Genomic DNA, 14,517 nt, shown 5'->3' with positions numbered 1-14,517 from the left:
ATTAGAATACGTAAAATTTTGTTAATCTTGAATATAAATTTTAATACTTGATTGATTAGTACTATAAACAAAAACAATTGATAGTTTCAAAGGAAAAAAAGAAAATAAACTAAAAGGAATAGTATTGTAATTATACGCAACTTAAGGGAGGCTATCATAAATATGCAAACCATCCAATTCACTGGATCAAAACATTAAACCCCAGTATTGCCACCCCAAAACCCTTCTGCTTCTTCCCGTAAAATCATTTCCATCTTCAAAGATTCACACAAAACCTAATCACTATATGAAAAATTCAAAATTTCTCTAAAACCCAATTTCAACCATGAATTTCTTAACAAAAACAATAGCAAATAGAGCTTTATCCTCCTCTTCATATCCCCAAAAATACCAACTTTTTCTATCTTTTTCAAGATTTGCCTCTAAAACAACAACCCCAAGAAAATCCAAAATCCCAAAACCCCAAGAACCCTCTTCATCTTACTCACTTACCCCTCCAAAAATTGAAACTAATGAAGCTGAAAATGTATCTTCTTGGCCAAAGCCTAGTGAAATCCCTTACCAATCAAAAGTTGCTAATTTAGTCAATCTTGTTGGTTTTGTGCAAACCCCAATTCAATTTGAAACTTCCCCTGATGGGAATTACTGTGCTGGTACTGTTCTTGCTCATGAGAATAATGATAATAATAATAACTCTATTTTGATGATTCCTGTTGTGTTTGTTGGTGATTTAGCTCATGTTGTGGCTTGTCATGTGAAGGAAAATGATTGTGTTTATGTATCTGGGAAATTTTCTATGGATCCATTGCCTTGTGAAATAATGGATAAATATGAGTTCTCTTTTCATATTGTTGCTGAAAATGTTAACTTTGTTCAAGGTCTGAAACAAATAGCTCCCCGAAAGGAGAGGGGACAGTTTGTTTATCCGAAAAGTAGTACTAAGCAGCAGCATTCTGATAATGAGAAAGATATTTGCTTGTCTACTTTGGAAAATGATGATTCTGTTGTTAATTCGGGTGGGAGCAAGTCAGAGGGAGGTGATGAATGGAGGGACCTTATCAAGAATCCGAAACAATGGTGGGATTGTCGGAAGGCGAAGTTAGATGGGATTGTAAAAGCAAGGCACCCTGATTTCAAGAAGAAGGATAATAGTAGTATTGCATTGTGGCTTGAGAATGCGCCGAGGTGGGTACTTGAGGGAGTTGAAGGACTTGAATTTGATGTATATGTTCCGAAATCTAAAGGAGTAGGAAAGGAGGTGGATTCTTGGAAAGATTTGTTGGAAAATCCTGATAAATGGTGGGATAATAGAGCTACTAAGTCGAATCAGAAAGCACCTGATTTTAAGCACAAGAATACTGGTATAGGGCTTTGGGTCGATAACTCACCAGATTGGGTGTTGTCTCAGTTGCCACCGTCGAGAGATCAACGTGCTAGTTACAAGATGAACCAGAGCTAAAACGTGTCACGCAGCAACTCCACTTTAGGTAAAGTTTCCATGAATCTTGATGCTATAACAGTAGACCTTGTGCAGTGTAGTCAAATCCTGGCCACCTAAAGTTTGAGCAGTGTTGAGGTGGAGGGAAGCACATTATCGTTATGCTTGTGAAGTACTTATTTTCTCCTATAATGGTACATCTTATAGCACTTTCTTATGATAGTTTTGTTATCCTATGCATCTTTTATTTATGATTTTGATGAATATGAAGATCTTGATTTTAGCATTTTCGGAATAGCAGTGCTGTTTGTTGATTCTTCATACTTAGCCATCGCAACTGTTCTTTATGATTTTGGTGAATATGAAGATCTTGATTATAGTAGTTTGAGAATAGCAGTGCGGTGTGTTGATTCCTCGTACTTAGGCTCTGATGCCATGCCAAATTTCTGCATGCAATTTTTTTTCGAATTCTGTGGGTTAATTAGATTTATTACATGCTTTATCAAGAAACATTATTGCAATGAGATGTTTGGTAAAACAATGACATTTGTTTTTGAATGTCAATCTAACCTCATTATTATGAAACTTTCATCAGTTGTCTTGATTGATTTGGAGTTGCTACAAGTTAGAGAAAACTAGTAGAGTAGTAATAATCTATGCGGCCAAGCACATTGTCACAATAATTGACAGGGTTGATAGAAGGGTATTAAGGTTGAAAATTAGGGTGGACGGTTAGTAGGTAGCCACGCGTTCCCCATTTTCTTTCTCAGATCGATAGCAGTAGTATTAGAATGGTATCTCTTTATTATTGCTGGTACTATCTATTGTTTGATTGCATTCTTTCGCTTTAGTTATACCTTGTTGTTGTAACCACTTGTTGCCACTAATTCTTTTCATGTGTGTTTAGTCGAGGGGTTAGACTCTCTTCCCTCCCAGGGTAGGGGTAAGGTTTGCATACACACTATCCTCCCCAGACCCCACTTATGGGAACTCATTGGGTTTGTTGTTGTTGTTAGTATTCAACTTCCCACTAGCTGATTTTTCATGTACAGAATATCACTAGCTGATTTTTCAAGATGATAAGACAATTTCTCGACTTGGGAACCAAAGCTCAACAAAAGGGATGATCATTAAAGGAAATCTTTTTCTTTCATTTCAGCCTTTTTGAGGAAGTAATTTGAGTTCCTGAAAAAACACATGATTAGCGACGTAAAAGGATTCATTTGGTGATTGCCTCTCTACCTTCATAAAATAGGGATGAGGTCTGCGTACACATTCGCTTCCCCAGACCCCACTTGTGGTATTCACTAGGGTGGTGGTTGTTGTTGTTGTAAGCAAGCTGTGTTGATTGAATGACATTGGAGTATAGACTTTAGACGTGTCTGAATATATTTTGAAATTATTGTTGTTTATTTAGGATTTTATTGGAAGATGGTAGACCTTTTCATAATGGCTCTATTGGCTATATGTATGTTAAGTCTGGTCGCTCAAATTATTCTACCTTTTGATTATGATATGGTAATCCGAATATGCGACTTTTCGGAGAATGCTTTGTTACTCAGAAGCAATTTAGAAGTTAACTGGACCTACAACTTCAAAATTGAAGCCCTACTCTTCTGCTAAAGAATATGAGATTTTTGGACCAAAACAATAGCATTTCAAGAATAAAGTACCATTTTAATCCTTTTAAGAAAGTTGTGGGCTCTGCCTATTACATGCTCCAGATCACAGAAAAAGAGCTGAGGAAAAGAGAGGAGATTGTTTGTAACACCAAGTAACCATTGCTTGAGAAGCTTAGGCGAAAAAGATCTAACTTTGTATAACAACCACCTAGTAGGATCCCACAAGTGGGATTTAGGGAGGGTAGAGTGTACGCAGACCTTACCCCTACCCCGAAGGATAGAGTAACTTTGTATGAATGTTGTAAAATATATGTGCTTGAGCAGTTGTCAGGGTCAGATTATTGGGTATTTCAGTTTCCATTAACCATTACTACATTGGAGTAAGCTACAACATAAATATTGTCTCCTAAGTTTCTCCAAAGGAACAACCTTGGGAACCAAGTTTCGACTTCCCGGGGGGCAACGCTAGATGAATTCTTCTCATCTGCACCTAAGCTCTGGTGCGAGAGAGCTACTTAGTATCAGGGGCGAAGCTAGGTGGGCGAAAGAGTGTTCAGTTGAACCCCCTTCACTCGAAATTATATTGTGTATATAAGGTCAATTTTTTTTCCTGCACATATATTATATGTTGAATCCCTTAATTTCTTCGTGTATTTATTTTTGATTTATTTTTCAAATTCTCTCAGTGAAAATTCTGCTTCCGGCAATGCTCAATACTTGTATTGGTGGAAGATAATAGGTATCCGTCGGATTAGTAGCGCACACTAGTCTCTGAAACACCTACTTTGCCGCCATAGAAGTTCTATATTTTACGAGAATCAATGTTGATATACTTTAACAAGAACTTTCTGTTAAATTCTTTATCAAATGTTTCGTCTTTGTTTTACTTCTATCCTATGGATTTCAAACAGAAGTTGGGTATACACGACACACATAAGATTAAAAAAAATTAATCTGTTAATGATGATTGGTCTTAAATGGATTATCTTTTTACTTCTTTTTGGCTTCAAAAGAAACACTGCTACATTAAAATTTATTTCAATCATTCGGAACTGTAAACAAATCAAACGAAGATCCAAATTAATGCCTACCCAAGTTTGAGCCTAATAAGTAAGATTTAATCTTTCAAGAGGATTGATATTTGCCACCTTATTTGCTTATATTCCATACAGAAATTTGAGCCCAATCCTTAACTAGTTTTCTTTTTTCAGGTTTCAAACTCAAAATAGGATTTTATTCGATTCTATATTATAGATTGAACATCAGTTTGACTTCATGAACTAAACTTACCAACTGCTTTAAGTGAGTAATAATTGATAGTTTCCTTCAAAAATATATAGTATAGGTGAGTTAAACATAACATTCTGTGTTCACGCATGGTTTGGGGAAGGGTCGTACCCCAGGGTGTGATGTAGATAGCTTGGGGTGGCAATTTGAGCCCAATCCCATCCAACCCGCCCAGAGATTAATGGGTTGGGCTACAAATATTTTAGCTCATGGGTCTATTTGGGCTGAGCCCAAGTTACCCATTATTTGTTATAGCTCATTCTGACCCATTAAGCAGCCAAATACAACCCATGAAACTCACCCAAAACAAAGAGATCTCAACCCAACTTATCTAAAATTTACTTAATTGCCCCAATTTTACTTTTTTTTTTTTTTTTTTTTTTTTTTTCTTTTCTGTTTTTTTTTTTTGTTTTTCTGCACTATCCCCCCCCAACCCCCTCAATTTTACTTCTTTTTTTTTTGGTATTTTTCGTTTTTCTGCACCACCCAATCCCACCCCCCACCCGCAAAATATTTTTTAACTTAAAGATTTTAAGTTAAAAGGCTTTTGAGCATGGTTCTAAAACATGGATCAAGTTGGCGGGTTGGGCTATGACCCATTGTTTAGTCCATCTTGACCCAACCCGTTTTAGCCGAGTACATTTTGGGCTGGGTTGGGCAATGACCCATTTATTGACTTAACCCATCTTGACCCGCCCAAATTCAGCCTAACCCGCCCATTTGACGCCCCTATAGATAGCCTACCCTAATGCAATATTAGTAGTTGTTTTTACTGCTCGAACTCGTGACTTACGATATAGGTGAGTGTGAGAAATTAATATGGTCACCGACTTGCTTAAACAATTCAATTTAAAAAATAAAATAAATAGCAGATGCATGCCGTTTCAAATAGGAAAATCATTTCTTGCTTCCTAAAACTTAACATTTTAGGTGTATGAGCTTTCTATCTCAACTACTATTTGGTAAAGAAAGCAACTTATTTCCTTCTGCATATGATTGATTTCTTGCTTTATTTCTTCTTTCTTTTACTTCAAGCATGACTTCTTTAAGCAAAAACCCTCACCCAATAAAATAAATAAAATTGAGAAAACAACTAACACTTTGTTTTATTCAACCAACACCTTCAATTATATGTTTGTTAGCTCCCTATATAATTTTTTTCCACCAAATAGATAGGAAAAAAAAGGTTTTTTTCTTCTCATTTCTCAACTATACTAGTTATATATAATTTCCATGTTACAACATTTTCTTGCCCATTACATCATCATTTCCTTCTATTTTTCATCTTAGTGAAGAAAATCAAGATTCTTCACATTTTAAATCATGGTGTCTATAGAAAGATCAAAGAAAAAAGTGCAACTATGGAAGAAAGCAATTGTTCATTTTCTTCTTTGTTTTGTTATGGGATTTTTCACTGGCTTTGCTCCAACAGGCAAAGGTTCATTGTTTTCCACTAGGAATAGTGCTATTCCTAAAATTACTCAATCAAATCAAACACAACCAAATATGTTGTACCATTCAAGATTAGAAAGTGAGACTTTCAATAAACCTTTATTAGACGAAACAACAACAACAATAGCAACGACAACAATAGCATCAGAATGGTCTAACTTAAACGATACGAGACATTCAGAAAAGGTCTTAGAAGAAGAAGAAGAAGAAGAAGAAGGAGAAGAGCGACATGAACAAGAACAGAATCAGGATCAAGATCAAGATCAAGAACGAGAAGAAGCAAATGGAGAGTTCTTGAATCCGAGAAGGCTACTAATTATTGTCACTCCAACGAGCGCGAAAGATCAAAATAGAGGAATGCTACTAAGGAGATTATCAAACACATTGAGATTAATTCCACAACCAATTTTATGGGTGGTTGTGGAGCAACAAAATGAGGATTCAAATGTATCAGAAATACTTAGGAAAACAGGAATTATGTATAGACACTTGGTTTTTAAGGAGAATTTCACAAATATACATGAAGAAGTGGATCATCAAAGAAATGTGGCTCTTAATCACATTGAACATCACAAGTTAAGTGGGATTGTTCATTTTGCTAGCCTATCAAATGTCTATGATCTCAGTTTCTTTGATCAACTTCGAGCAATTGAGTAAGTATTCTTGATTTCCACTCCTCCACATTTTAAAAAATCATTTCCATTATAAATAATATAAATTATAACGATAGTATATTTTAACATGTTATAGTAGGAAACATATCTTATTTTCAGGGTACAAGTTGTACTTTTTACAAACGGTTATCTATGGTTAATTTTTCAGTGATCTGACAGTGTAGAAGTTTCTTACATCATTTGTGTATATAAATTAAACGTGGATCATTTGGATAATCTCTAAAGTATATAAAATCATTTTTCATTATAAATATTCCAAGATTATTTTTTGTATGTAGGAGTCTATTTGTTGATTTAACTTAGTTTTCTCGAAATAAAATAATAATCATTCAGGTTTTAACATATTATACTAGGTAATATACCTTAATTTCTAGGTTTTTAGTCGCACTTTTTATAGACGATTATCTATAACCATTAAATTTAAGTGAACTAACAGTATATAAACTTTTTTATGTCGTCAGTGTATATAAGATAAATGCAGATCATTTGGATAATCTCAAGGCATTTAGTAAGTGTTAGTTGTGGAAATTTTGCCCCACAGATTTAAATAACATGAAAAAATAGTACTAGTCTTTGACCAAATCCTAACTTAGTGGGCTCATTTTCTTGGCTCTTATAGGTCTTACTACTTAAACAAGCATCATAATTCATAACAGCTATAGGCAGCTAGCTAATTATCTAATTTGTTAAAATCAAGCCTAACTAATAAAATAAGTTTATCAAATCCAAACTCTTTTATTTCATATTATTTTGGTTAATTTTTTAAACGCTAAGTGTTAACATAGAGATTCTTAAAACAAGTAAGCATCTTATAATATGTCTTTATAGAGGAAGAATCCAAGAAAATCTTTGACAACTTATACAAACACATGGTTCACTTAGTCTGATTACTCTTAATACATTCTTTATTAGAAATTTGGTTTGAGAATAAAATAAGGATAACTCAGTGCACTAAACTACACGCGTCCAGGAAAGGGTCGGACAACATTAAATTTATTATACGTAACTTTATCTTATATTTTTGTTAGTAGTTGTTTGCATAGCTTGAACATGTTGTCTCCGTGTCACATAACAGTTTCGAGAACCCAAAAAGATATTTGATTTAGGGCGTATGGTTCACATAACGGTTTTTGAGAACCAAAAAAGGTAAATATTTGATTTTAGGGCTTATGGTTTAAATTGTAGGGGATTTGGGACATGGCCAATGGCATTATTATCTGCAAACAAGAAGGAAGTGATAATAGAGGGACCAGTTTGTGATTCATCTGAAGTTATGGGGTGGCATTTGAAGAAAGCAAATAATTCAACAGATGAAAGGCCTCCAATTAGAGTTTCAAGTGTTGCTTTTAACAGTTCAATTCTTTGGGATCCAGAAAGATGGGGTCGCACTTCTTCTATTCAAGACACTTCTCAGGTAAATACTAGTATTTACTACACAAATTTTCAAGTTAATTCACTTTGGGAAAAGTCATTTTTATAATATAAAATATGAAGAATTAAACTAAAATAGTCGCCCACCCATTCACTTAAACCAAAAATAACCGACAGATATATAATATATGTATAATTCATATATAATGTGCGTATAATCGTGTATAATCAGTATATACCAGCTAGAAAAATAAATAGAGAATCAATCCGGCTATTTATGTAAGATTTCACAGTGATATTAATTCGAAAATACTTTCTTAGGTCTCAAGAAATCCAATTAAAATAAACAAGTAGGATAAAATTGGGTCTCAATTTAGAGTTCCATTTTTCTTTTAAGGAAAATGAATAATACCATCAACAACAATAATTATGTCTCAATACCAAACAAGTTGGGGGTGACTATGTAAATTCTTGCTTCTCCATTTTAAGAAAATAGATATCTTGCACTAAATTTCTCTTCTAAATTGAAATATGAAAAATGACTTTTTTCTACCTAAATTTTCATTTCCTCCATCTATATGCAAGCATTGGTGGAAGCAGAATATTTACCAAAAGAACTTAAAAAATAAAAAAGATGAACACGTGAAGAAGCTAAAGAGGATTTAACATCTAATATATACATATGAAATAAAAATTTAATCTTATATATAAAGTATAATTTTTTCAAAAAGGGTTCGACTAAACTACCTTCCGGCCACCTAGATTCGCCCCTGTATACAAGTGTCCTGCGTGTGCAGAAGAAAAAAGAAAATTAAAATTAGTAGTTGAAGTGGTTACCTCAACAAGCTTCCATTAATCACCATCATTAGTTGAGAATAGACAGCCAAGTGCTACATAAGCAAACACAGGCAATACACCTAAACATACAATTACTAATATATGACAACTAATTCTACCTAAACTTGTCATAAAAAATAAGTGCTTGCGAAAATAAAAGAACAATTAACTCTACCAAAAAATAAACAATAAGTTCTGAAAATTAAATTACAACTAAACTTCATGATTTTGTCACTTTCTTTAGGGTGTGTTTGGTACGAAGGTTTTTCAATTTTCGAAGTTTGATCGACTTAAATATTTTGAAAATATAATAATAATAATAATAATAATAATAATAATAATAATAATAATAATAATAATAATAATAATAATAATAATAATAATAATAATAATAATAATAATAATAATAATAATAATAATAATAATAATAATAATAATAATAATAATAATAATAATAATAATAATAATAATAATAATAATAATAATAATAATAATAATAATAATAATAATAATAACCTACAATAAACATTATCCAAACAAATAAAAAAACCTTAAATCAAATAAATTATTGAGGACTAAAATTTTTCAAGAAAAGAAAATGTTGATTCCTTTTGTGGCTAATTTTTATTTTTTTTATTTGCAGGATTCTCTGAAATTTGTGAGAAAGGAAGTTCTTGAAGACGAAACTAAATTGATGGGAATTCCTCCAAATGATTGCTCCAAAATTTTGCTATGGAATCTCCCACTTTCAACATGATTATAAATCAGAGTTATTTGATAAACACAAGGAAAAATAATAAGAGAAAACAATAATCAATTAGCAATTCAGGATTTTTTTTGCCATAATTTTCGTTTATCTTGTAATATTTATTATTTTATCCTTTTTTTGTCGTCTTTTTTCTTGTCAATTACAATTTTGTTTCAGATATAGAAATACATTCCATTCCTGGCATTTCAATTGAAACTTCTCAAATAATTGTTACTTTTGACACTTATTTTACTATTTAAGTTACATGACTTAACAAAAGCTAACTTTAACAAAAAATGTTCTAGGTGATTAACCACATATTTTAAGTAATATGATAAAAATAATAATTAACCTACTATCACAGATTAAATTCCTAAAAAAATTTATAGTGTCAATATATATAACTTGAATTTTCTTGAAAAGATATTAAACACGATAGAACTAGAAACTCTGATATAAGATTTTAGTTCCAAAAGACATTTTGTACTTACCAAAAAAAATGTCTATTTTATTACATCATGTAAAGTGCAGTCATCCCATTTTAAGTCCCACTAGGGTAGAATTAAATATTCCAACTTGTTGCTTAAAAATAAATTAAAGTCAACTATTATTTACTTGTACTTATACTGGTGCTATATGGAACAATTTGTTGGCATGGCAAAGAATAAATAGAAAAGTTTTTATTTACCAAAAAACAAAAGTCTAGTCTCCCCATATGGGAACTTAAATAATCCTCTCATTCAACGATTAGTTTTCACTTAGAGCTTGTTTAGATGGTTGTTCCCCGTTGTATCGTATTAAATTGTTATCTTAAAATAATATTTATTTTGATTGTTTCATTAAAATTAGTTGTATTATATTGTTAAATTTATTGTCCTGGAATAATAAAAGGGACTATTTTATTAAACAACCGATTTGGTGTAGTGGGATTGTTTCCTATTTTTCTTTTCAATTATACCCTAACTTATTACTCCACAATTCTATTTTACCCTTTACCTTTTTTGCTATTTTAACTCCATATCTCCAACCTATAACCTACTTTATTTTTTTTTTCCAGAACTTCTGCCGCCGACATTAAAGGTGTTTCGCCGCGTTCTATTTATTTTTTCTCCTAATTTGCTTTTAACTGAATTCTAATTAGTTGTGCTCCTTTGTTTTGCCTTCTTCTGTCTCGCTCTTTTCTTCTGCTTTCTTAAGGTATTTTGCCTTCTTCTGTTTTATTTTTTAAAATTATTTTTATGCATAATTTTTGATAAATTTAATATTTAAATAATTGAGAGTATTTTAGTAAACTTATCAGTTACGGTACAGTATGATACAATTGAACCAAACAACAAAAAATTATTTAACAATAATAAACAATACAATCTATCCAAACATTGTATTCATAAAATGATACGATACAATATAATACAATATAATACAATACAACAACAACATACCCAATATTATCCCACATTATGGAGTCTGGGGAGGGTAGTGTGTATGCAGACCTTACTCCTACCTTGTGAGGATAGAGAGACTATTTTCAATAGATCATCGGCTCAGGAAAACATAAGCACCACATTAATGAAAATATAGACAAGAAGGGACAGTACCAAAAGGATATTTAAAGCCGAATAAAAACCAAAAGATAGTAAGGTGATCAATAATAAAGGAAATAACAGTTAGTCATAAAAACATACTACCAACAGAAAGCGAGACTGCGTACCAATACTACTATTATGAACACTCTAGACTACCTATTCTACTACCCTAATCCTCGACCTTTATACCTTCCTATCAAGGGTCATGTCCTCGGTCAGCTGAAGCTGCGCCATGTCTTGCCTAATCACCTCTCTCCACCTCTTCTTTGGCCTACCTCTACCTCTTCATAGGCCCTCCAATGTCAACCTCTCATACCTCCTCACATGACCAAACCACCTAAGCCGCGCTTCCCGCATCTTGTCCTCAATAAGGGCCACACCCCACCTTGGCACTAATAACCTCATTTCTGATCCTATCTAACCTGGTGTGCCCGCACATCCATCTCAACATCCTCATCTCTGCTACCTTCATCTTCTGGACATGAGCGATATTGACTGACCAACACTCAGCCACATACAACATCGTTGGTTTGACCACCACTCTGTAGAACTTACCCTTAAGTTTCGGTAGCATCTTTTTGTCACACAAAACACCAAAAGTGAGTCTCCATTTCATCCATCTTGTCCCAATACGATGTGTGACATCTTCATCAATCTCCCCATCCCCTTGAATAATAGGCCCAAGGTACTTAAAAGTTCATCTCCTAGGGATGACCTGCGAGTCCAGCCTCACCTCCCCTTCCCCTCCTTGAGTCTCGCCAATGACTTATACTCCAAGTATTTTGTCTTGGTCCTGTTCAACTTAAAACCTTTAGATTCCAGGGTCTGTCTCCATACCTCTAATCGCGCATTGACACTGTCTCGTGTCTCGTCAATCAATACAATATCATCTGCAAATAACATACATCATGGAACCTTCCTTTGGATGTGGTGCGTCAGTACGTTGAGTACCGACCCCTGATGCAACCCCATCATAACCGGGAAATGGTCCGAGTTTCCACCCACCGTCCTCACTAGGGTCTTTACTCCATCATACATGTCCTTAATCAACCTAACGTAGGCAACAAGTATATTTCTAGCCTCCAAACATCTTCAGAAAACCTACCTCGAAACTTTATCATACGCCTTTTCTAAGTCGATGAACATCATATGCAAGTCCTTCTTTCTCTCCATATACCACTCTATCAATCTCCTAATAAGGTGGATGGCTTTTGTTTTCGAACGTCCTAGCATAAAACCAAACTGACTCTCGAAAATAGATACACTCCTCCTCACCCTTAGCTCTACCACTCTCTCCTAGACTTTCATAGTATGGCTAAGCAGCTTGATACCCCGATAGTTATTGCAATTTTAAATATCACCCTTGTTCTTGTATACATGAACCATTATGCTCCCCCTCCATTATTCGGGCATCTTCTTCGTTCTAAAAATGACATTAAATAACTTAGTGAACCACTCCAAGCTTGCCTTGCTCGCACTCTTCCAAAACTCCATCGGGATTTCATCCTGCCCGGGCTTTGCCTTTGCTCATCTTACACATAGCTCCCTCAACTGCATCAACTCTAATCCGCCTACAATACCCAAAGTCACAACGGCTCCCGGAGAGTTTTAGATCACCCAGTACAATGCTCATGTCACCCTCCTCTTCAAGAGACTATGGAAGTAGGTCTGTCATCTACGACGGATAAGCCCCTCATATAACAAAACTCTATCTTCTTCGTCCTTGATGCACTTCACTTGGTCCAAGTCATGTGCCTTCCTTTCTCGCGCCTTGGCTAACCAGAACAACCTCTTATCCCCACCTTGGCCCTTGAGTTACTCATGCAAATGACTAAAAGCTGCAGTCTTGGCAGCCATAACTGCTAGCTTTGCCTCTTTCTTAGCTACCTTATAATTCTCCCTATTCGCCCTCTTCTCCTCCTCGTCTACACTTTCCTCTAGCTTCAAATACGTTGCTTTCTTGGTTTTCACTTTTCCTTGCACCTCTCCATTCCATCACCGGTCTCCCTTGTGACCACTAGAGTAACCCTTTAAGACCCCTAATACCTCTCTCGCGGCTTCCCTAATGCACTGCATAGTCGTGGTCCACATAGCACTTGAGTCCGTGCTACTCCTTCAAGCCCCTATCGTCACCAGCTTGACCCCCAACTCCTGCGCTTTAGCTTCCGTCAAGGCTCCCCGCTTGATCCTATATTGGCTATGATTGGATACAACCCTAAACCACTATAAAGTGGCAAGAGCGGTCAAAGCAGTTTTTACCCGAGATGGTCGAGATCAAATCCACAGGGAGCTAGAAGTGGGAATTGGATTCCTATCTAAACTAGAGATGCGTAGTGTTCTTAATTACTCTTCCAATCATCTTTTAGTTGGTTGTTAATTCTAATATTTATGCTAATGATAGTGCTAAATTAAACTAAGATTGATTGCTTGTAGGATTTTCTAATTAGTTAAAGAGGCACTAGGGAAGTGACTTTCTCCTAGGTGAATACTTGACAGGATCTAAAGCCTAAGGCAAAGAAGTTATGTTGGGGATTGTGATATAGCCCATGCACGGAATTACTCACTCTATACCTCTCGGTAGCTTGAGTGACCTTGCCCCAATTGACTTTCTCAAGACCAATTGGGTGTCCAAATTGTGCAAGCAATATAGGCTCAAGTTGGGTATTACTATTTCTAGGTTTAACCCTTTAATTGAGGCTATCAATCTCTTGATTACACCCAAATTCCTTGTTGGACTAATTTTCCTAGACTCATGTTCTCTTACTCAAGAAGAACCCAAGTCAAATAGGCACAAATTAGTGTTTACAACCCCTAATTCAACATGGAAAACACAAATCAGTCCAAATATCAACTATCCATAAACATCTAAGCCTTAAATCAAAGACTCATCAAATACCCACACTAGGGTTGAGCCACAACCCTAGCTAATGGGTTTATCTACTCATAATAATTGAAGAAAACAAAGAAATAGATGAAGAACAACCCATAAGATTTATTTACAAGCTAATAATTGAAGATTCAATGATAAACCCACTATAAAATTACTCAAACTAGTCAAAAACCATCATTCATGTGCTCAGCTGAAAGTTAGATTACAAAAGATGACCTAAAAATGATAAAAGAAAGTATTTATATAAGGCCGAATTTCCTGAACAAAAATACCCTTGCGGGGGTACCGCGGACTGCAAGAAATGCAGTGCGGCCGCAGTGAGGCTTTTTAGCTTCAAACTCTGCTCTCTGAACTTGGCCACCGCGGGCTGCATAAAATGCACCGCTGTCGCAGTGGCTTCAACTGCGGTCCGCACAAAAAGGACCGCGGACCGCATTGGCGATTACCTCCAAAATACCAACTCTTTAAATCCCATCTTTGCGGACCGCACAAACTTGATTGCGGCCGCGGTGAGGCCACTGCGGTCCACACAAAATTCTTTGTGGCCACAGTGCTTGAGGTTCCAAAATATGCACCTCTCTGAATCTCCTCACTGCGGACCGCACTATATGG

At 35.0% G+C, this 14,517-nt stretch overlaps 2 protein-coding genes across 3 annotated transcripts; both read left to right on the top strand.

Moving 5' to 3' along the window:
- Nucleotides 1-207: 207 nt before the first annotated feature.
- On the top strand, nucleotides 208-2,985 carry LOC104237483 (protein OSB2, chloroplastic). Of its 2 annotated transcripts, none has more exons than XM_009791638.2 (2): nucleotides 208-1,487; nucleotides 2,598-2,985. In XM_009791638.2, exon 1 carries the CDS (start codon nucleotides 326-328, stop codon nucleotides 1,457-1,459), a length of 1,134 nt encoding a protein of 377 aa, XP_009789940.1. In that variant the 5' UTR covers nucleotides 208-325; the 3' UTR covers nucleotides 1,460-1,487; nucleotides 2,598-2,985. The 2 variants fall into 2 exon arrangements, with proteins under 2 accessions (XP_009789940.1, XP_009789939.1); XM_009791637.2 differs by lacking the exon at nucleotides 2,598-2,985 and adding an exon at nucleotides 2,491-2,589.
- Nucleotides 2,986-5,510: 2,525 nt separating this feature from the next.
- LOC104237482 (beta-1,4-xylosyltransferase IRX9) lies at nucleotides 5,511-9,639 on the top strand. The gene is made up of 3 exons (XM_009791635.2): nucleotides 5,511-6,452; nucleotides 7,659-7,887; nucleotides 9,325-9,639. The coding sequence occupies exons 1-3, from the start codon at nucleotides 5,671-5,673 to the stop codon at nucleotides 9,436-9,438; spliced, it is 1,125 nt and encodes a 374-aa protein (XP_009789937.1). The 5' UTR covers nucleotides 5,511-5,670; the 3' UTR covers nucleotides 9,439-9,639.
- The last annotated feature ends 4,878 nt before the right edge of the window (nucleotides 9,640-14,517 follow it).

This window comes from Nicotiana sylvestris, chromosome 7 (assembly GCF_000393655.2).
Source record: "Nicotiana sylvestris chromosome 7, ASM39365v2, whole genome shotgun sequence".
NCBI classification, from domain to species: domain Eukaryota; kingdom Viridiplantae; phylum Streptophyta; class Magnoliopsida; order Solanales; family Solanaceae; genus Nicotiana; species Nicotiana sylvestris.
Note: the sequence above shows the minus strand (reverse complement) of the source record. Positions and strands in the feature narration are given on the sequence as shown.